The sequence below is a fragment of the Ipomoea nil genome, unplaced genomic scaffold, assembly GCF_001879475.1.
Source record: "Ipomoea nil cultivar Tokyo-kokei standard unplaced genomic scaffold, Asagao_1.1 scaffold1936, whole genome shotgun sequence".
Lineage (NCBI taxonomy): Eukaryota > Viridiplantae > Streptophyta > Magnoliopsida > Solanales > Convolvulaceae > Ipomoea > Ipomoea nil.
This window is the reverse complement of record NW_017618364.1, coordinates 1139803-1164168: the sequence shown is the minus strand read 5'-3', so window position 1 is coordinate 1164168 and position 24366 is coordinate 1139803. Positions and strand designations below refer to the sequence as shown.

At 33.9% G+C, this 24366-nt stretch overlaps 1 protein-coding gene and 1 long non-coding RNA gene across 2 annotated transcripts; one reads left to right on the top strand and one right to left on the bottom strand.

Moving 5' to 3' along the window:
• Positions 1-303: 303 nt before the first annotated feature.
• Positions 304-645, bottom strand: LOC109146773. Its single transcript, XR_002048505.1, has 3 exons — positions 558-645; positions 408-477; positions 304-320 (listed from the first exon to the last, which is right to left on the bottom strand). It is a non-coding gene; the product is annotated as an uncharacterized LOC109146773 (long non-coding RNA).
• A 16417-nt stretch (positions 646-17062) lies between these two features.
• On the top strand, positions 17063-18551 carry LOC109146765 (F-box/FBD/LRR-repeat protein At1g13570-like). Its single transcript, XM_019294410.1, has 3 exons — positions 17063-17661; positions 17777-17928; positions 18026-18551. Exons 1-3 carry the CDS (start codon positions 17159-17161, stop codon positions 18388-18390), a joined length of 1020 nt encoding a protein of 339 aa, XP_019149955.1. The 5' UTR covers positions 17063-17158; the 3' UTR covers positions 18391-18551.
• The last annotated feature ends 5815 nt before the right edge of the window (positions 18552-24366 follow it).

The following is a 24366-nucleotide window of genomic DNA, read 5'->3' as shown; positions in this document are numbered from 1 at the left end:
AGTTAACATTATCAAAAGCTAATATCAATTTGTTCAATTTACATACTTAACCATACATCAACAAAGAAGTCGGCCCATACATCTCTTACTTGATCAATTTCTTGTTGAGTGTAGCTCGATCTACCAACTCTCTCAACAATCTACAAAGTTGATAATTATTAAATAATTAGTAAGCTAGCATTTTTAAAATTAGAAAAAGAAAGGTATTATATTAAATTACATGCCTTATCCATTCCCGCACATGCTTCTTTGGAAAGAATTTCAAGCATGTATTTCATCACATAATATCCACATGACGTATTTCCAACTTGTTGAGCACACTACATTTGAATTAAATTACATTTAAAATTTTATTTAATAAAAAACAATAAAATATATGTAGTTTTACAAATGTATAAAATACTTACCAAAACCTTAGTCCATTTTGATGAACGAGTTGATCCATTGCTTCTCAACAACTTTGCTGAATTGACACACCTAAAATTATAAGAGATTAGTTTACATAAATACTTTATACTTTATTAATTATACATATTAATACTTATAAGTTCACATACTTTTCAACAATATCTTTGATGTCATCACGTGGCTGGCCTCCAATTGAATCAAACCAATAGATTTCATTAAGTTGAGGACAAATTGCCATCAATATCCAATGATCACTACAAATCAATAATGTATTAGTTGTAAGTAAATATAATATATAATAAAAGTGTATTATATATAAGTTATTTTATTTTAAACAATTAAAACTTACTTTATTAAAATATATGACACTAGATAGTATTGTTTTTGGCCATATTGCATGGTGACGTTGATATACCCTGTCCGTTCATCTATAGTATTTGAAACTGGTTGAATGAAATGCGGATCTAAGAAGCCATATGTGGTCTTTGATGCCAATTCAAATTTGTCATAAAGACCCCTATTCAAAAATACAATCAATCATATATATCAGTAATATAATAAATGAATGAAAAATATCATATAAACAAATATAAGTAAAGAACTTAATTATTACCTTATAAAGAACTGCAATATGGAAACATCTAACGTCTCCATCCTTAAGAAACGCATAATCTCCAATGGGTCAAGTTGTAAGGGATAGTCAACATCGCCCACAATACCACGCTCCATCTTTATCACAACATTTTCATCAAGTTTGCGAATAATTTTATTGTACCGAGATGCCACACAGATCGGACATGCATTCAATTCTTTGTAATCATTCCTAAACAATATGCAATCGTTAGGACAAGCATGTATCTTTTCATACCCCATACCCATGGGACACATAATCTTCTTTGCATCATATGTACTCTTCGGGAGTCCATTATCTTCTGGAAGCATATCGTTTATTAAATCGATCAAGTAAAGCAGTAAAGCTCTTGTCGCTCCATCCATTCCCAACTTTTAAGTTGAATAATTTCAAAATATCAGATAAGCGAGTATATTTACTACACCCGGGCCATAAAGGCTGTTTTGAATCATTTAATAATTCATCCAACTCATTTGATCGATTTGTGAACTCTTCTCCAACATCACGGAACATTTCGTCCAACCTATCTTCAGACTCATCATCTTCATTTGCTTCGTTGTCAACATACATGTTAGATGTACTAGTCTCTCTTCCTCCTTCATCGTGCCATATCCATTTTGTATAATTTTGATTAATTCCATCACAAATTAGATGATCATATATGTCCTTGGCACTTAATAGTTTTAGATTACAACACTTCTTACAAGGACACCAAAATGTTCCATCATTATTTGGAAGATGACATTTTGCAAACTCTATAAATTCTCTAACTCCGGCATCATATTCCGTACTTAACCGAGAAGCTTTCATCCAACTTTTATCCATCACAAGTCAATCTAGGATAATATTAATTCCAATTAAACTTTTGTTAACATTGATTCAACTCTATCTAAAATAATTATTGTGGTGAAAATAGACTAGTAATTACAAATATCTAAAAACATAATAAGTGTGAATGAATGTTATACCCTTCATTTATGTCTAATTTTTCCATTAAGTTTTTTGATACATTATGCTATAAAAGTTGTACCATACAATATTTTGGACAAATATACCCCTACCGTTATAACTTCCGTTATCTTTTCCACTATTCTTACTATGCACATGCATCTACCATATATTTTCTTATCTTCTTCAATAATAATAATAATAATAATAATAATAATAATAATAATAATAATAATAATAATAATAATAATAATACTAATAATAATAATAATAATAATAATAATAATAATAATATACAAATTATATATTGGAGTTATAGGTTAGTTATTTCCTAAAATTAAATATAAAAATTAAATTTATAACATTATTATTATTATTATTATTATTATTATTATTATTATTATTATTATTATTATTTAAAAATCTAAAATTTAAATAAATTTAAAATTTTAATATAAATTTTAATATTGGGCACCTATGTTTTGCGCATCACGCATAAAAAATACTAGTATACAAATAAACTCTAAAATGTAAATAAATTGACTAAAATTCAAGTATACACTCCACAAAAGTGAGAAGTCTTCTAGTCATATGTCATTAGTGTGACTTAACTAAAAATTTACTCTTAGTCATTGTATAATATCTTAAGTAATTGAAATCCTTATTAATCATATTCAACATTCAACAATTTACTCTATCAAATATATAAATTATATATTTTGTTGAATAATAAATTATTTAATTTTATTGACACTCAAACTAATAAAAGAGTAAATATTAAATTTGGTTTTAACCATCACAATATTTGAGTTACAAGTTTTATGTATACCAACATTATAAAAAATTATGCAATAATTAGTATTTATAAATATATACAAATAAACCCTAAAATGCAAATAAATGGACTAAAAATCGGAATTAAGAAATAATAATTACAAATATATACAAATAAACTCTAAAATGCAAATAAATGGACTAAAATTCGAAATTAATCAATAAAAATTACAAATATATACAAATAAACCCTAAAATGCAAATAAATTGACTAAAATTTGAAATTAATCAATAAAACTTACAAATATATACAAACAAACCCTAAATTGCAAATCAATTTAATAAAATTTGAAATTAATTAATAATAATTAAAAATATATATATATAAAACTTACCGGTAGTCCGTCGATGCCTCCATCGACGATGGCGTAACGGCGGAGGGAAGCTGCCGGTCTACGGCCGCGGGGAGGAGAGGTTGAAGCGGCGGCGGCGGAGGAATGAAGCTGCAGTGGCGGCGCGGAGACGATGTCGGCAGGGATGGACTGTGCGTCGGAGACGACGGCGGTGGGTTGCAGCGGCGTCGACAGCGGTGGTCTCAGATCGGGGAAGAAGAGATGGAGGAGATGGAGGAGAGGGGAGCAGATCGAAGAGATTGGAGGAGATAGCGTACGTCGTCTGAGCTGATGAGATCCGGTTTTATTTTATAAAGTTTATAACGTCGGCTACCGTAGGTAGCTGACGTTATAAAGAAAAAAAAATTAAAAAAAAATAATTAAAAGGATACAACGTCGGCTAGATAGACAGTCGACGTCGTATTAGATTTTTTTTTTTTTTTTTTTATAACGTCGGCTAAAGGGATTTAGCCGACGTTATATATAAATAATGTAAAAAATAATAATAATAAACGACCTACAACATCGGCTATTAGTATAGCCGACGTCGTAGGTTACGTATTTCTTTTATATTTTTATGTTTACTTTATAACGTCGGCTATTACTAAATAGCCGACGTTATAAACTTAATTATTAAAAAAAAAATTAAATGTTTTTAACGTCGGCTATTTATATAGCCGACGTTAAAGACCCGACGTTGTATGTGAATTCTGTAGTAGTGAAAGTATAAATATTTAAGAAATATTTAAATGTAATAATGAGTTATAACATTTTTATTTAAAAAAAAAATATTTAACCTGTATGTGAGCCAATCGTTATATTGTGCACCAGGGCGCACAATGCATTGTGCGCCCCGCCCTCTCAAAACGACGTCGTTTAGTTAAGTTGTGTGGGAGTTGACGCGATGGAGTGTATGTGTATTCTGTTATACAATTATGTACATGGTATTATACAATTATGTACATTCAAAACATGGAATTTTTTTTTTAGAGTTCAGAGTTTATGTGAATTATGTTAAGAGTTTATGTGTATTGTGTATTATATATTATGTTAGATTATGTGTATTATCTTTTCAAAAAAGTGTATGTGTATTCTGTTATACAATTATGTATATTCTATTATACAATTATGTACATTCGAAACATAAGAATTTTTTTAAGAAGTTAATATCAGACACGGAAACGAAATTTCCAAAAAAAAAAAAAAGGTACAAAACGACGTCGTTTTGGGCCAGGGCGCACCAGGGCCGTTCCAATAAAAATGGAGGTCCTGTACGACATCGCAATTTGGGCCCCTTTTCAAGTATTTCACATATATAAATAATAGTTGTGCAATTGTATAAATACGTTGCACTACTCTAAAGGAATCCCTTGTTTTGCCACAACTATTTGCAATATCATGCACACAAAGTCAAGTTAAGACTGTGACTATCACTACGAGTATAAAATGCTCTACAATTTACATCCAAGAATCTTTGTTTTACACCTTGAACCACTCTTCCGGACCCTGATTAAACTGCCTAATGAAGAACTTTAGTCTTCAAAATTCAAAACTTGTATACAGTATACTACCGGCCGACGACCTCCACTCAGACCACTTCTAGAAAATCAAAGAATCTAAGTCCCCACCACCGGGGTTCAAACCTATGAACATCCATTTGGAATGGTAACCGGGTTGACAATCCTCATATAATATCTACTATACTAATAAGAGCCCAAGAGAGTTAGACCTATAATGGGTAGAAAAAATGGCGGTCAAATTTTTTAATCAAATGAATGGCTCAGATTGATCAAATTTTAATTTTTCCTTAAGATTTCCTAATTTATCCTTAATGAATATGATTATCCGTTAACTTTTCCGTTAAATATTATCTTTTTCGTTAATTTCTGTTAGTTCACCGTTAACTTACTCATTGATTTCAATAAAAAAGGTCTTAGGTTCGAACCTCATCCCAATCGGAATTGGCATAATTAGTACTCTATTTTACTTTTATTAAATAAAATAATTAAATAATAATTTAGTAGCTACAACAAAAAATAATACATATGCATTTCTTTAATTTAGAATTATGTGTTTACAATGTCTTTATTCAAAAAAAAATTATTCATTATCAATAAATTAAATAAGAGAACTAATTTCTTTAGTTATATTGTCTTTATTTTTCTCCAATATAAAAATTCTTTACATTCAAAATTCAAATTCATCAATTGATTATATTCGCTACATTGTCTCTACAATGTCTTTATTAAAAAAAATTATTTCATTATCAATAAATTAAATAAGAGAAATAATTTCATTAGTTATATTATCTTTATTTTTCTCCAATATAAAAATTCTTTACATTCAAAATTCAAATTCATTAATTGATTATATTCGCTACATTGTCCTTACAATGTTTTTATTAAAAAAAATTATTCATTATCAATAAATTGATTAAGAGAAATAATTTCATTAGTTATATTGTCTTAATTTTTCTCCAATGCTATTTATTTATTTACCAAGTATTTATTAATACAATGAAAAATTAAAAAAAAAATTATAATTAATAAAGCCAATCATATTAACTACTTCAGGGATTTGTTGACAAAGAGAGTATTCAAATCACACAACAAATTGAAGTGAGAACTACCTCGCAATGTTATTGGTTGATAACTAGTAGTTAGCGGTTAGCGTTAGCGGATTATATTAGCGGATTTGACCAGCGAATTATATCAATGGTTGGTAAAAAGATATTTGAAAAAATTAGCAGTTTAGATTAACATGTAAAATTATCTAAGAGTATAATAATAATAATAATAATAATAATAATAATAATAATAATAATAATAACAGTTTTAAAAAAATAAAAAAAAATTAAAAAATATAATTAAGCAATCATATTAACTACTTTGGACTAGGACTATGTGGTCTAATGGTACCTGGGTTGGACTTCCATATGGAAGATTATGAGTTCGAGCTTCAGTGGAGGTATTATTGGTTTTTTGTGTTTCAATAGGTTGAGAAAGTATATGAACAGATACTACAATGTGATAGAGCCAGTAACTTTCAAAAAAATAATAATAATAACAGTTTTAAAAAATATAATTAAGCAATCGAGTTAATACCATTTGAGGTCCTACGAGTATAGTGGTTTTGCCACGTTTAGTCCTAAACTTTCAAATCGACCATTTGCGGTCCTTCGACTTTCAAATTTAACCATTTGTGGTCCAAGTTAACCACCAATGGTCCTTCAACTATTAAATTTTAACCAACCATGGTCCTTTCAAGAGGACTACCACTGGTTAAATTTCGAAACTTGAAGGACCATGGGTGGTTAACTTGGACCACGAATGGTTAAACTTGAAACTCGAAGGACGACAAATGGTCAATTTGAAAGTTTAGGACTAAACGTGGCAAACCCACTATACTCAGAGGACCTCAGATGGTATTAACTCTTAAGCAATCATATTAACTACTTTGGACCAAGACTATGTGGTCTAATGGTATCCGGGTTAGACTTCCATTTGGAAGGTTGTGAGTTCGAGCCTCATTGTGTTTCAGTAGGTTGAGAAAGTATATGAATAGATACTACAATGTAATAGAACCAGTAGCATTCAAAAAAAAAAAAAAAAAAAAACTCAACTGAGAAACTACCTCACAATGTCAAAAAAAAAAAATACTCAAATGAGAAACTACCTCACAATGTCACTGTTTGACAATCAGCAGCGAGCTCTTCAATATTAGTATATATTATATTTTATGCCCTAATTTTTATTTGCTCTCCCTTATGTCACGTATTTGGTTTCAACCATACCTATACAATTATTTTATTGACAATTATAACCAATATTGACTATATTATCTTGCATTTGTAAACTTAGAATTACCTATTTAAATACGCAAATTTAACATTCAATTATCTATGCATGAATAATTCTAATATAATCTTGCATTGATATACTTTAAAGTACTTATTTAAAATTAAAAAAAAAAAAAACATTGGGCATTATCCCAATCGCGCAATGCGCGTAAAAAATCTAGTATATATATCTACTATACTAATAAGAGCACAAGAGAGTTAGGCCTATAATGGGTAGAAAAAATGACGGTCAATTTTTTTAATCAAATGAATGACTCAGATTGATCAGATTTTAATTTTTCGTTGAGATTTCCTAATTTATCCTTAATGAATGTGATTATCCGTTAACTTTTTCCGTTAAATATTATCTTTTCTGTTAGTTCATCGTTAACTTACTCATTGATTTCAATAAGAAAGGTTTTAGGTTCGAACCACATCCCAACCAAAGTTGGCATAATTAGTACTCTATTTTACTCTTATTAAATTATTAAAAAATAATAATTTAGTAGCTACAACAAAAAATAATACATATGCATTTCTTTAATTTAGAATTATGTGTCTACAATGTCTTTATTCACAAAAAATTATTCATTATCAATAAATTAAATAAGAGAAATAATTTTTATTAGTTATATTGTCTTTATTTCTCTCCAATATAAAAATTCTTTACATTCAAAATTCAAATTCATCAATTAATTATATTCGCTACATTGTCCCTACAATGTCTTTATTAAAAAAATTATTCATTATCAATAAATTAATTAAGAGAAATAATTTTATTAGTTATATTGTCTTTATTTTTCTCCAATGTAAAAATTCTTTACATTCAAATTCATCAATTGATTATATTCACTACATTGTCTATTATCTTTTTTTGTGCACTATTTTTTAATTAAATATCAAAGTTATAATACAAAATAATGCTATATATTTATTTACCAAACATTTTATTAATACCATGAAAAATTAAAAAAATTTAAATTAATAAAGCCAATTATATTAACTACATGAGAGATTTGTTGACAAAGAGAGTATTCAAATCACACAACAAATTGAAGTGAGAAACTACCTCGCAATGTCCTTGTTTGAAAATCAGCAGTTAGCAGTTAGCGTTAGCGGATTTGACCAGCGAATTATATCAACGGTTGATAAAAAGATATTTGAAAAAATTAGCTGTTTAAATTAACATTTAAAATGACCTAAGGGTATAATAATAATAATAATAATAATAATAATAATAATAATAATAATAATAATAATAATAATAATAATAATAATAATAATAATAATAATAATTGTTTTAATAATAATTTTTTTTTTTAAATATAGATGTGTTTTGGGAAAATATTGTAAATTGCAATGTTTGTATTTTCAGTGGTTTGGAACAAATTGTTGCTTCAAACTGTTGAATAAACAAAACACTTTCTTTAGCATTTTGATCTTTGGGTTACATCATATTTACCAATCGTCTAATATCTTTGGGTTACATTATAATTAAAATTTTTAAATTTTTACTACATCTAAATTCTTAAATTAGGAATTTCTTTATCTATAATAATTTATTTAACAATAATGGTTGAACTAAATAAACACTGGGCAAAACACCTAAAGGACTGGTACCGTTGATTCATTCATTGTTCTTGAATATATGTGCATTCATTAAATATATTAGAACCCTTTGCAACAAAAATACTTGGTTACTATTTAAAAAAACTTTAGTAAAAATTATAATGAATCTCCTATATTACATTGTATTCATATACTATGAATTACATATTTAAATAAACAAATTAGACATTAAATTACTTATGTTGAACTTCTCATATATAATCTTGCATTTATATACTTTCAAATATTTATTTAATTATAAACATTGGGTAGAAAAAATGACCGTCAAATTATTAAATCAAATAAATAGTTCACATTGTTCAGATTTTAATTTTTAATATTGGGTAAAAAAAATGACCATTAGTCTAAATCTAATATTAAAATCTAATATAGAATTATAACTACAACATTAATCTAATTCTAATACTAAAGTCTTAATAGAACTCAAACCACAAAATTCTACTGCCGGAATCTCCTCAAACAATATTAGTATATATTTAATATTTTATGCTCTAATTTTTATTTGCTATCCCTTATGTCCCTTATTTGGTTTCAACCATACCCATACAATTATTTTATTGACAATTATAATCAATCTTGACTATATTATCTTACATATGTAAACTTAGAATTACCAATTTAAATACGCAAATTCAACATTTAATTATCTATGCATGGACAATTCTAATATAATCTTGCATTAATATACTTTAAAATACTTATTTAAGAAAAACATTGGGCATTATCTTAATCGCGCAATGCGCGTAAAAAACTAGTATGTATATAAGTATATAATTTTATTTTATTTTTACTATTATGCCACAAAATTTGGGGCCCAATTGTAAAAAAAAATTATGGCCCTATTTAGTAAATGGATGTTAACTGATAGCTGATTGGGTTAGAAGGTATGACTAATTGATAATATTGGATGATTGTAAAAAAATATTTGGTAAATTAGCTGATAGCTGTTTGGTATAATTTATTTTCTCAAAAGCTAATTGAAAAAGTTACTTTGAGCATCTTTTTGAATTTTAGCTTTTTGGAGTTAAAAAAACTGATTAACCAAACACTTATATTAATTTTTTAACCATGTCAAATAGTTAAAAATAGTCAAATAAATCAAAATTAATAGATAAGCTAACTATTTTACCAAACATGACCAATATATATAACTCATATATATAACTCATATATATATATATATATATATATATATATATATATATATATATATATATATATATATATATATATATATATATATTGTTGGAACCGTTGGTAGAAAACAAATAATAATCAAATAAAATATGACTATTATTTTCTGGAAAGAAGGGAAGAAAAGATGAAGAAATTTTGCTAGTGTTTGGTGTTGGGTTTTTTGCAAGAGTCAAGTGAGCACTCTTTCCTTAAAACCTTATTTGCCACCTCCCAAAGATGCTAGGAGCGTTGTGGCCTAGGCTTCCCAAGATAAAACTTGCTAGTGATTCAATGTTTGAGCACTCAAACAAGGAATCCGGCGAGCAAGACACGGCTATGAACACAGTAAGGCTTGAAGAAGGAGTAGAAGCAGAGAGGTTTTGAGGCTAAAAATGATGAACTTTCGTGTTCTATTTTTCTGTGTATCTCTCTACTGCCTCTACCCTCTCTTATATAGGGTTGAAGGATTAAATAGCTTTTATTAGTGCACTTTAAAGCTGGCTCTCCAACAGCTATAACAGCAGGCCACTACCTGAGAATTGAATTCAGAATTCAAAATTGGAGTTAATAGGATATTAATTTCGTAACAGATGAATTCAATCCCCATAACAGTCAGAACTTTCGGGTTCCAGACCGTTGGCTTGCAAGGTTCGGTCTCAACTTTCGACCTTACCCAGTTTCGGCCTTTACACCTCTCGTGGTCACCGTTGCACGAAAGGTGTGCTCTCAGTGCACCACAACCTCTCGTGCTCTCTGTAGCACGAGAGTGGTGCTCTCTGTAGCACGAGAGTGGTGCTCTCGGTTTCGGCCGAACCAAGTGACTATACCGGTTGGTTCGGCCCGCAAGGCCGCAAGGTTGAACCGGTTGAAACCAAAAAACTAACAAAAGAAAAATATGAATAGACAAAAATGCCTTTACTAAAAATAGAAAAAGTCATGAGAAGGACTAAAAGTGTCCAAAAAATAATAGTCTGGCATGTTAAATGGTAAAAACGATAGTCTGAGACTAAATTTGGAATTGCCACCAAAGACAAGGGACCTCTGGTGGAATTAACTCATTTTTGTATATATTATATGCATAGCTTCTATTTCAATGAAATTGTAACTTTCTTGAATATTTAATGAGTTAATTCCACAAGAGGTCCCTTGTCTTTGGTGTCAATTTCAAATTTAGTCCTAGACTGTCGTTTTTGTCATTTAACATCCCAAACTATTATTTTTTGGACACTTTTAGTACTTTTCATGACTCTTCCTATTTTTAGGAAGAACATTTTTGTCTCTTCATATTTTTCTTTTATTACTTTTCTGATTTTAACCGGTTTAATTGGTTTAAAACTTTAGGTAACCTCTGAATTTTAGTAACCATATTTTCAACCGGTTTTTAGTAAAGTTCTAAACCAATTAAACCGGTTGACATAGTTATGGAAATGGTAGGGGCATATAGGTCATTATGAGTAGTTTATGCAAATGGATTGATTATTAGTATTGATAGAGTTCTTCAATGCACATATGAATTCTTTTTTCTTTTTTTTTTTTTGAAGTGTAAAAATGCAAAAATAGCCACAATGACATTCTCGGCCGCAATAAATTTGCAAGTGATTGAGCTATATGAGTTAAGTGTTTCATGTGGAGAGAAGCTTGCCTTTGTTTTGTAGCTGCTTCAACATTCCCCCCAACCTATGTGAGCTGAAGATTACTGCATTTGATGGTATAGTAAGACACGGAACCTATGGACTATATATTTGGAAATCCCCTGCACTAGAGAGATTTTTAATTATGGAATATGTTGATATTGATACCTCCGAAGCTAAGTTTTCCTCGTGCATCTCCGAAAGCCTAAGGGAGTTGTTGTGTTTTCCTCGTGCATCTCCGAAAGCCTAAGGGAGTTGTTGCATTTTCCTCGTGCATCTCCGAAAGCCCGGATTGTTTGCGTGGAACACGACGACACCGTGTTTGGACTATTTGATTACATATGGTTTTAACCTTATAGGAATTTAGTATGATGAAGCTCCATGAGTCCATAGGTTCAGTTTGGATGCAACATAGATCTGTAAGGCCATGTTTGTGGTGGAAGTTGAAATATTAATCTTGTAAGATGAGCATGGTACCTTGTTTCCTATGTTGTTCAGTAAGTATTATGTTGTAAAGTATTTTGAATTTGTTCGTACGGACAACTCAGTTGGTACTTAAGTCCTGGTAGATTGAAGGTTATGATGGACAACTTTTATTGAGAGTGAAGTTTTTTGAATCCTCAAGCAATAGACTCTCCAAGAATGTTTCTCTTTTTGCTTTTGTTAGGTGTACTAAATTTTACATATGCTGGTGTTTCTTATGACTTCATTTAGAACTACCCAACCATGTTTCATTCTCATTTGTCACTGTGTAGGATACCAAACTTGTTTATTATGTTTCAAAACAACTTTAAAAATGTGACTAACAATAATGAATTTATGTATTTACTGTAATGAATTTATTTACTTACAATAGTAAATTTGTGTATTTATAGTAAATATTTATATATCTATGATAATGAATAATTAAGAAGGTAAAGATTTTGAATAACGTCTACATTGCAAGGTGGACACTGGTCAATGGTTTAACTACAAGATAAATGGAGATTTGTACAATAGTTTAATTTGGGTCTTCTTTAATATATTCAATAAATAAATAAAAAAGTACATCTAAACTTCACTTAAAATGTGACATGCATAAGATATTATGGCAAAAACATGTATTTAAATGCAAAAACAAAAAAAAAAAAACAAAAAAAAAAAAAACAAAAAACAAAAAAATAACATGTATTTGGATTAAAATTATGAATGTTGTTGAATATATGCATGCTTAAAAAAATTGACCAGATTAAATATAAACTAGATTATTCTAACACTGTAACTTCTTTGAATTATTTCATTTTACTTTTTCGTATGTTCCTTTTGTCTTATTGTCTCAAACCACAATTGCAGAGAGTGCACAATAGGTAACTAAATGTTTTAATGGATTAATGTATAATGTACAGGTTAAAGGCTAGACAAAACATAATGTTTTATATTAATCTTTTAAAATATATATACGGGCAACAAAATGGACTGCACAATCAGTCTAAAATGCAGGTTAAACGGACCTAACCCAATGAGTTGAGTCCGTTTTGATAGCTCTAAATTTAAGGCCCTTATTTCCTACTATAATAAATTTAATTAAGGGATATAAATTATATAATTTTATATTTTTCAAATATCACTTGGTATTCCAAGCACTGAAATTTACACATTTCAATTTCAATGAAATTTAAAGGCAAAAGAAAGTATAGAGGTCAAAGGTGCGCTGCATGGTAACCGAACTCTCCATGTCTTTGTTGTCATGGTGTTCTGACAATGGCTGTTCCCACCACATGACAAGAAATAAGGGATGTCTAAAAAATATCTCTGAAGAGTATGTTGGTCAAGTCACATTCAGTGTCGGTGAAAAAAGAGGAATCATTGGGCAAGTAACACTAAAAGCTCTTTATGATACTAGATTTGAGAACTTCGGCCCAAACATGTTTTGTGCACTTTGAAATGAATTTTGGATTAATTTTTTTGATAAATTATGCTTTACTAATTTTGGGAGATTGTTTCTGTTTGATCATCATATGCCAAATGGGGAGATTGTTAGTATGAAATTACTTGATATTAATTTAGTACATGTTCTATTTTAATTTTGGCATATGTTGGTTCAATGAAATTTAGTCTGGACAAAATTAGATTAAAAATTATGGAAGCTATTTTTGAGGTGCTAAGAATGAGTCTCATGTTATGTTGGTAGAAGATGCTAAATTATCTTAATAAATTGTGTGAATGAAATGGGATCAACGTAACAATGTTAAATTTTATATTGTTAATTGTTAAGTTTTGTAAATTTTGTTATGCCAGAAAAGAAAATAAGAAAAGGGTAAGGACAAATGAGGAAAGATTTTATTTTTTTTTTGAATGTGAGGAAAGATTTTATAATTGTACAAAAAGGTAAGCAAAATGTGAAATTCATTGTTACAAACAATTACATCTTATTTCCGTTATACCCTTAGTCCCTTACCGTCATTGGCTTTTATTATATTTAGTTAGATATATAATTTTATTTAAAGATTTTTCACCTCATACTTTCAAACTATAAAATAGTCATAATATCAGTATATAAATAATAAACCAAAATATTTTGATTAAAAATGATTAATTGAAAATGTTCAATTATATTAGTTTGCCGGCCAAACACATTGTGCTCAGATGGCATGTAGTGGCTCTTTCATATGGGAGGTCATGAGATCGAGCCTCAGTGGAGGTGGTGTTGACTCTTTGTGCTTCAATAGGTTGAGAAAAGTATAGATGAACAGATACTACAATGTAATAGAGTTAATAGCCAAAAAAAAATATTAGTTTGCCGTGTTTTTATCAAATTATGCACACCCTAATCTAGGCCAAGAGACCTTGCTTATGGATTTCAATTATTCGCATGATCTAATTAACGTTTGGCCTCGCCAAGGACCATGTAGTTCAATGGCACCAAGTTGCTCCATCATATGGGAGGTTGTGGGTTTCTCGCTTCAGTGGAGGCGATATTGACTCTTTGTGCTTCAATAGGTTGAGAAAGTATTTATGAACATGTATTACATTGTAATAGAGTCATTAGTATTAAAAAAAAAAAAAACTTTTGGTCACAATTCCTCGAATTCAACTGGATTTGGGCCTCGAGCCTATTCTCCCAATCATTATTGTGTGGACCATGATCTACACAAGTTGTATGGACCATATTTTGCATACTGTAAAATAATGTACATTCAATACAAAAATAATGTACATCCAATACAAAAATAATGTACATTATATTCAGGGAATGTACATTATTTTTGTACTGAGTGTACATTATATTGCATAATGTACATATAGTACAAAAATAATGGACATTTAGTATATTGAAAATGTACTTTTTGTTATGGTCCACACAATAATTTGCCCTATTCCCCTAAAGGTTTAAAACAAAATGGGAATTGAGGAGTAATCATATTTTTAAAATTAATAATAATATATTCCTTTAATTTAAACGTTTTAAGTGGGAGTGTATAAACTTCTATGAAAGTTCAGTAAACTGATCAAGTCCATAAATTTTGATTAATTATTTTTTAACTAAAATAATTCGATTCGATTAATAACTATAGATTTTATAAAATTTCAATTAACAGTTAATTTAGTTTGAAACTATCAATTAATAGAAATTTTAAATAAATAAATATTGTAAAGTCTTTAAAACTAAAATGACCCTACACCCTAGTTCAACAATCCGGCTTCGCCCTTCACCCCTGCGACTCAGCCGTCTCTCCGCCTCCACTCTCCACCGCGATTCTCCAGTCTCCACTCAGCTCCTCCGGCGGCCGGCATTCTTCTCCGTCTGGCGTCTGCTACTCTGCTCCACGGCTAATCTTCAAGAGGAATAGCATTCCATTTCCCTTCGACTTTTCTAACCCGAAAAGGCCCAAACATCGGTGCTTAGGGTTTCTGTCACTTTTTCCCCCAATATCTGTTCTCCCTTAACTCTTAGCTTCCTAATTTCGTTTTATTTGCGAAATACTAAACTTACAGTTAGAGAATAGAAGGATTTTAGTTTTTGATTTCGAGTGACGCATCAATTTAATGGGTCAAGGTCGGCTAATCAAAACCACCGTAGCGGATGCAAGTTCGGATTTAATAAGTCCTCTGCCGGTAGAGATAAAGCACAGAATTTTGGAGTGTTTGCCCATCCGAGATGCTGCCAGAACTGCTCTACTCTCAACCCACTGGAATGATGTTTGGTTGCAGCATGGGAAGCTTGTGTTCAATTTGGACTTCACATATAATGTCGATGAGGGCCACGATGATGAAGGCAGAACTCTTGTTGACATAATAAATAATATTCTCCTTTCCCGTGCTGGACCGGACCGGTTAAGAAATTTACTCTACAGATTGCAAAATATTATCCTGAGCTGCGGGAGTCTGATTTCAATAGGTGGTGTCTTTATTGATTTGCCGTTAAATAATGTTGGTGGTATATTTTCCAATGTCACCCTCTAGTATTAATATTCCTAACCTTGAGATGCTGGGTTTCTTTGATTGTGGTGGGATTAATAAATTTGAGATCAGCACTCCAAAACTTGAAATGTTGTCAGTTTGTCATTCTGTGCATGATGTGGGTGAATCAAGATGGCTGACACCACATTTGAAAGCAATTAAGGTTCTTGGGTTGTGTAGCTCTTCCTTGCCGGTGAGAATCTAATCTGCCTCATTTTTCTTTATGCAAATGGATGGCCAACAGATTTAATTTAATTAGTTTCCTTCTGGCTTAATTGTTAAAGTTCTTAATTGTCTGCCTAATTTTTTTTCTTTCTTTATTACCATCTTTCAAGTATATGGATGCATCTTTGTTTGCAATTGCAATAAATCTGCAAGTACTGCGGTTGGACGACTTAAGTTTTGGTTGTGGGAAGCAGCTCACCGTTATGCAATTGCTTCAAAAATGCCCCAACCTATAGAGTATATATATTTGGCAATCATGATTTTCTTTTTTCTTAATTTCCTCGTGGGTGTACATAATTTTCATTTCTTTTTGAGTTGTAGACATGTTTATCTGATGAGATAAACTTTCGGAGGATCTTATTGATCATGATCTAAAGATGTTTAACACATTGAAAATTGAACTGTTTTAGGACATCCACACTCGAAATTTATTTAGTGAAAATGTTGCTCTTTATATCACTAGGAGAAAGTTGTTATTCAAGAATCATATGATCTCGACTCCACCATGGCAGTCAAAATTCCAAGATAGTTGTTGGCTTTCCCGGTGCATCTACAAAAGTACAAGTTGTCTACATGGACTACAACTTTTGGTATAGAGTGGTTGGCTTCCCAAAGTTTTACAAATTGAGTATTGTGTAGCTTAATTGCATGGTTTAAAGTATAAATGTAATCAATGGTTGTCCTGAATTGTTGTAAACATTTGTAAGATAAGGATGACATCTTATTTTGCTAAGCAGTAGACCTGAAGAATGTCTCCCTTGAATGTATTTAAGTACTAGATTTTGTCTCGGATGATGTTGGATGATGACAGTGTGATAGGTATAAGGTGATTGCATTAATATAATTTTTTCTATCTTGATTTTGGTGTTCAATTTAGGGTTGGTTTGAAATTTTGAAAAATGACTTTCGGAAGTTATTTTTCAAAATTTTCAATGTTTGGCTACTCAAAGAAAATGGAGTCTGATTTACGTTCGATTCCTAATTCTTGCGAAGTGTCCAACAGCACCGAGATGATGAAGGTAGAACCCTCGTGAACATAATCAATAATATCCTCTTTTTCCGTGATATGCCGGTTAAGAAATTTACTCTAGAGAGTTTATGTACTGATCCTAAGCTGCGACAGTCTGATGTTGATAGGTGGTGTCGTTTTCTGTCAAGGAATGGTGTGGAGGAACTGAACATATGTTTATATAATTATCTAGAGCCAGAATATCAGTTGCCATTTTGTTTACTCTCTTGCAGGACAATTAAGCAACTGATAGTCACACGTCTCTTTATTGATTTGCCTGTAAATTCTTATGATATATTTTCCAATGTCACTTTATTAGCTTTCTTGCGAGTTCAATTTAAGTGCAGTGTTAATGGAATTGCCTCTAGTTTTAGTATTCCTAAGCTTGAAAAGCTGGCTTTCGAGCATTGTATAGGGATCAGTGAGTTTGAGATCAGCCCTCCAAAGCTTGAAATCTTGTCTGTTCTTGCTTCTATTGGTGGTCATGTGCTTGAGTCGAGATGGTTGGCGCTGCATTTGAAAGTCATTAAGACTCTTGGGTTGTGTGGCACTTTGGTGTTTGAGAATATAACTCATTTACTTGATGCAAATGGATGGATAGATATAATTCTTTACCTTCTGGCTTGTTAAAGTTATTGTGGTGGCTAATTTTGTTTCTTTATTCCTATTTTTCAAGTGTATGGATGTATCTATGTTTCCAACTTCATTAAATCTGCAAGTGATGAAGCTGTATGAAATAAGTTTTGGTTGTGGGAGGCAGCTCACCGGTGTTATGCAATTGCTTACAAAATGCCCCAACCTATGTGAACTGCACATTATAGCAGATAAAATATATTATATTTGGCAATCATGTATGATACTTCTTGTTTTGCTTTTACAAATATCCTCACAGTTGTGCTTGTTTTTCATTTCTTCTCGAGTTATAGGGTTGGGAGGATGATGATAAAGAAGCTGCTTCAAGGCTTTTGGAGGATCCGGATGGTTGCTTAGTTATTCAGGAGCTGAAGATGCAGATGCTTAACACAATCCAGATTGAATCATTCAATGGATCTGCATTCGAAATGTTTTTTATGAAACTGTTGCTCTCAAAATTCCCTGAGCTAGAGAGAGCTGTTATTTGGAAGCGTTGGGGTATGAATGCCTCCAAGGTGAGAAAAATCCAAAGGAAGTTGGAACGCTTCCCTCGTGCATCCCCAAACGCACAAATTGTCTGCATGGACAATTACTATGAGCCTATGCATAAGGACGGGTTGGATACCCATGGTTTTAGGTTTATGCAAACTTATTAGTATGGCGAATATAATCTCTAAGTGTGCAATTTGGTTGCAACTTTGAAATGTAAGCAATGGTTGTAGTGTTGGAAGTTGAAATGTTTTCTAAGTTGTTCAGCATGAGGTATTTGTAATCAGCAAGCATTGTGGGCAAGAATGTTCCTCTATTTTTTTTTTTTTTTAGGGTAAATGGATGGGGATGAACCCCGGAACTAGACTAGTGCATAGTTCTCAAATCTTTGTTGAAACACTCAACATCCCGTCTGTCCTTCTCAAGGATCTCAAGGATAACACTTGGAGGGCTTTGAAACTCAATCCAATCACACATGTGTTTCATCGCTGCCTTGGCTAAGGCATCCGCCACCAAATTCTTCTCCCTCGGGATATGAGTGATCTTGACGTCCCTATCTCTCTTGATCCATTTCTTGCAATCAGAAATCACGGATCGTTATGCTGTGCATCCGTATGCACCATGCATGGTGTATACGGATGCAAAAACGACGTCGTTTTATTAAAAACGCGCATTGCACTTAAAAAAAATTCAGTTTCGATTCTCCTCAACATCATTATGTGTTCATAGATTTTGGAATTTTTTGTTCATAGATTCTGGAATTTTAGTTCATCGATTCTGGAATTTTAGTTCATCGATTCTGGAATTTTAGTTCATTCATTCTGGAATTTTAGTTCATTCATTCTGGAATTTTAGTTCATAGATTCTGGAATTTTAGTTTATAGATTTTGGAATTTTAGTTCATAGATTCTGGAATTTTAGTTAATCAATTCTGGAATTTTAGTTCATTGATTCTGGATATATAGTTCAAATTATGCACAATATAATGTTGTTGCTGGAATCGAAACTGAATTTTTTTTTAAGTGAGACGCGTGTTTTTAATAAAATGACGTCGTTTTTGCATCCGTATGCACCATGCATGGTGCATACGGATGCACAACATAATTTGCCTGACTCGCAAATTATGCCGTGCAACCGTGTGCACCATCTATGGTGCACACGGTTGCAAAAACGACGTCGTTTTGACTAATTTTAAAAAAAAAAAAAATCAGGTTCGATTCCCGGCAATAACATTTTTTTTTTGCATAATTTGAATTATATATTCACAAATTCATAACTATATATCCACAGTGAATGACTCGATACGCTCTCTAGGGTTTCTAGAGCTTTTCTCCTCCACTAGGGTTTCTAGGCTTTTCTCTACGGCTTTCTTGGCTATTTCGATCGGTGATTACCGATTTTGCGTCCTTGTTCCTTGATTACGACAGATGGCAGCGACGGGCGAATGGGATGTAGCGGCCATAACGCGAAGTTGGACGGACATCGTCCTCGATGACGAGGAGGATGCTGTGTTCGCCCCGGCTGGTGCAGCGGAGGGTGGAGGGCCACCAGAGACGGAGCAGACTTGGGGAATGGTAGGCAGGTTCCTAACTACGAAGATCATAAAAGTGGAATACATGCGGCAGGTAATGGCTTCCGTTTGGCAACCGGTAAGGGGGATGCAGGTCTCGGAAATTCAACCGAACTTGTTTCTCTTTATTTTCTACCATGAGACGGATGTGGAGTATGTGATGGATGAGGGTCCGTGGTCATTCAATAATCATTCACTTGTTTGCAAAAGAGTTCCGGATGGGGTGTTACCGATTGATGTGGCGCTAGACACGATTGATCTCTGGGTACAGGTGCATGATTTTCCACTGGGATATACGGGGGTACCGATTCTTGAACAAATTGGAAATTTCATTGGAACTTTTGTGAAGTTGGATGATAGATTTATTGGGGCTCCATGGTTAACATATTTTCGAATTAGGGTTTCAATCCCTGTGGATAAACCGATTAAAAGAAGGATGAAATTGCTGAAACGTGACAAGACAACATGCTGGGTCAATTTTAAGTATGAGAGGCTGCACACATTTTGTTTTTGTTGTGGTATGCTAGGGCATTCGTATAAGTTCTGTTTGAAGGCAAGGGAAGCAAGGATACCGGTGAAACAATATCCGTACTCTGCGGATTTGAGGGTAGGGGGGAATAAGGGGCCACGTGAGGTTGGTGGTCCGTGGTTGATCCCGTTCGGCGGCAGGCCGAAGCCATTACCGGCGTCGGGATACCCGGCACGGCGTCCGACGGTGGAGGTGGACCCGAGGGAAGAGGCAGAGAGGAGGGAGAGTGAGGAGGTGGTGGCCGTGGTGGCTAAGCGCTGCCGGGAGCAGGAAGGAAGTGATACTGATGTGACGATGCTAGATGGCTCAAAAAACTTGTTTACGGCGGGTTCTGGATCACAGACCCGCCCGAGCCAATGAGTACGCTGAGTTGGAACTGCCGTGGCTTGGGTAATCCACAGACAGTTCGTGAGGTAGTGGACATGGTGTCCCGTAAGCAACCTGACTTTGTATTTCTGATGGAGACTAAAGTAGCAAGAGATCATGCAGAGCGACTTCGTGTTACGATGGGGTTTGAGGGTTTGTTCTATGTTGATAATGATGGCTTAAGTGGAGGATTAGCGTTATTGTGGAAAAAGAATAATACGGCAAGATTACTGAGTTACTCGAAGAACTATGTTGATATTGAGGTCACTATGGCGGGTTATCCACGCTGGAGGATGACATGTTATTATGGCTTCTCAGAACGAAGCCGTCGTGCCGAGTCTTGGAACTTGTTGAGGACCCTTGCGGCAAAATCGGATCTCCCATGGATCGTGATGAGAGATTTTAATGACTTACTATATCAGTACGAGAAGAGGGGAGGAAATCCGCATCCAAATAGCCTATTACGGGGTTTTGGAGACACACTAGAGGATTGTGGCCTAGCGCAACTGCCGATGGTGGGGTATCCATATACCTGGGAGAAGGGGAAGGGAACTGTGAATTGGATTGAGGAGAGACTAGACAAGGTTCTGGTGACAGATGGGTGGCGTAACGTGGTTCCCCATGTTAAAGTTACGAATCTGAGAACCAGGAAGTCGGATCATTCTGCTATTTTCTGTGGAATTAATGAGGGAATAGAGGTGAATGGAACAAGAAGGAGGGGGTTTCGGTTTGAAATGGCCTGGTTGTATGATGAGGGATGTAGGGGAGTAGTGGAGCAAGCATGGGACGAGGGGAGAGGGCAGGGGTTGCAAGAGTGTATTCAGTACTGTGGAAACCGGTTAACATGTTGTGGTGGGGATCGGTTCCATAAGTATGGGAAACAGATTTTAATGCTGAAAAGGGATCAGGAACGTTTGAGGGGTCGTACTGACGCGGCCTCACTTGCTGAATTCCAGCATATTAAGAGACTTTTAAGCAGAACGGAAGCCCAGGAGGATGCATATTGGAGGCAGAGAGCCAAGCAGCACTGACTCAAGGAGGCTGATTCCAACACGAAATTTTTTCACAGGTATGCCTCGCATCGTAAGAAAAAGAATACTATATCTATGATAATGAATGATAATGGGGATTGGTTGGAAGGGGAACTTATGAGGAAAAATATTTTGGATTATTTCAAAAATATTTTCACCTCTGGGACTCCGGGGACAGGGGAGGAGTTTTTTGGGAAGGTAGAGAAACGGGTATCACAGGCACAGAATGACTCTTTATTACAGCCCTTTACGGTGGAGGAGGTGAAAGATGCATTGTTTGCGATGTATCCTGATAAGGCTCCGGGCCCGGATAGAATGAACCCAGGGTTTTATCAGCATTTTTGGGATGTAGTGGGAGGGGATGTGGCGAGCTTTGTGATTAATTGTATTGAAACGTGTGAACTTCCGCCTGGCTTAAATAATACCGATATTGTGCTAATTCCAAAGAAGAATAACCCGGAGTTGGTAACTGACCTGCGTCCTATTGCTCTTAGTAATGTGGTCTACAGAATTATTGCGAATATAATGACTAATAGAATGAAACCATTGATGGATGATATAATATCTGAGTCACAGAGTGTTTTTATTCCGGATAGGTTGATAACGGATAATATTTTGCTAGCAGCGGAGGTAGGCCATTTTTTGAACAGAAAACAGTGTGGATTAGGGGGATGGGGTGCACTTAAGCTAGACATGGCAAAAGCTTATGACCGGATGGAGTGGCCCTATCTTCGTAACATGATGATGGCGTTGGGTTTTCATAGGAACTGGGTGGATCTGGTTATGAAATGTGTAACTACGGTTTCCTATAGTATCCTGGTGAATGGCTCTAGGAGTGATCCAATTATACCTACCCGTGGACTGAGACAGGGAGATCCGTTATCCCCATATTTATTTATTATCTGTGCAGAGGGACTTTCACTTATGTTGCAACAAGCTAACAGGGAAGGACTGATTCATGGATGTAGAGTGGCAAGAGGTGCCCCCCAAGTCTCTCATTTATTCTTTGCAGATGACAGCCTATTGTTTTTCAAAGCTAAGGAGGAGGAGGCGAATGAGATTAAGAGATGTCTGACAGCATATGAGAACCTATCCGGACAGGTGGTTAACTACCACAAGTCAAATATTTGCTATAGCAGAAATACAGGAATTATTGACAGGGATAATGTGGCTCAGGTATTGGGGTAACTCAGGCCCCGAATTTTGGCAAATATCTGGGACTACCCTCGTTTGTTGGAAGGAATAAGAAGACAGCCTTTGCTTATATTGAAGATAAAATACGCCAAAGGATTGGGTCCTGGAATAAAAGGTTACTATCTCAAGCAGGGAAAGTGATATTGTTGAAAAGTGTAGCACAATCCATGCCTACCTTCTCAATGAGTGTTTTTCTACTACCACTATCAGTATGTACGGCAATTGAGAGGACCATGAATAGATATTGGTGGGACTCGGGAGGTGATAGACGAATACACTGGAAGGCTTGGGATAAACTTTGTGTCCCAAAGAAATATGGGGGACTGGGATTTAAGGATCTACGTGCATTTAATCTGGCAATGTTGGGGAAGCAGGCGTGGCGAATGCTCACTAAACCTGACTCTTTAGTGGCTTGTGTCTATAAAGCCCGGTATTTTCCTAAGGGAACGTTTTTTGATGCACAGGTAGGAAATAACCCCAGTTTCTGTTGGCGGAGTATTATGGCAGCAAAGAGTATAATATGTAGTGGGGTCAGACGAAGAATCGGAAATGGGGAAACAACATTTATATGGACCCACCATTGGTTACAAGATGAACACGACCCTATGATACGAACGGAAATGCCTGTACAATTACAAGGAACTAGAGTAATGGGGTTAATAGACCAGCAAACAGGAACATGGGATAATGACATTCTAACGGATTTATTCCAACCTGATGATGTGGAAGAATTATGAGAATACCTGTCTCCCTGGACTATAATGATACATGGTATTGACATGGGGACCCAAAAGGACTATATTCTGTGAAGAGTGGATACAGGCGGATAGTGGGAGACTACGAGAGTCGAAGTAGGGAGTTTATGAATTGGTTGTCTCTATGGCCACTCAAAATACCCCCAAAGTGGAGAATGTTTCTTTGGAAAGTCATTTGTGATATATTACCCACTACTACAAATTTGCTTATAAAGAGGGTGGATGTAAGCCCTTATTGTGCCATGTGTGGGACATCACAAGAGGATACAATGCATGCTTTAGTCTTGTGTGAATATGCAAGAAACATTTGGGAACAATCAAACCTTCCAATCCCCAACATTGTCACGAATATTTTTCATGTTTGGTTTGAGGAACTTCAAAATGTTTTAGATTCTGATGGAATGTTATATGCAGCATCAATTCTATACAACATTTAGAGAGCGCGGAATCGAGCGGTGTGGGAGGCATGCCTGCCACGGCCACACTCCATACTCCGAGCCGCTGTGACCGCCAAGGATGCATGGATTATGGCACGCCCAATACGCCACCCAGCATCACTGCCTGCCAATACCGGAACCAACGCTGCCGAGTCTGTCCATGGCGCTGCCGACGGGGAAACTGCCATGATGGCCGAGAATGTAGTGCCAAGTTTGAGAAGGTGTCGGGTCGACGCAGGGTATTTACACGACACGGGAAGG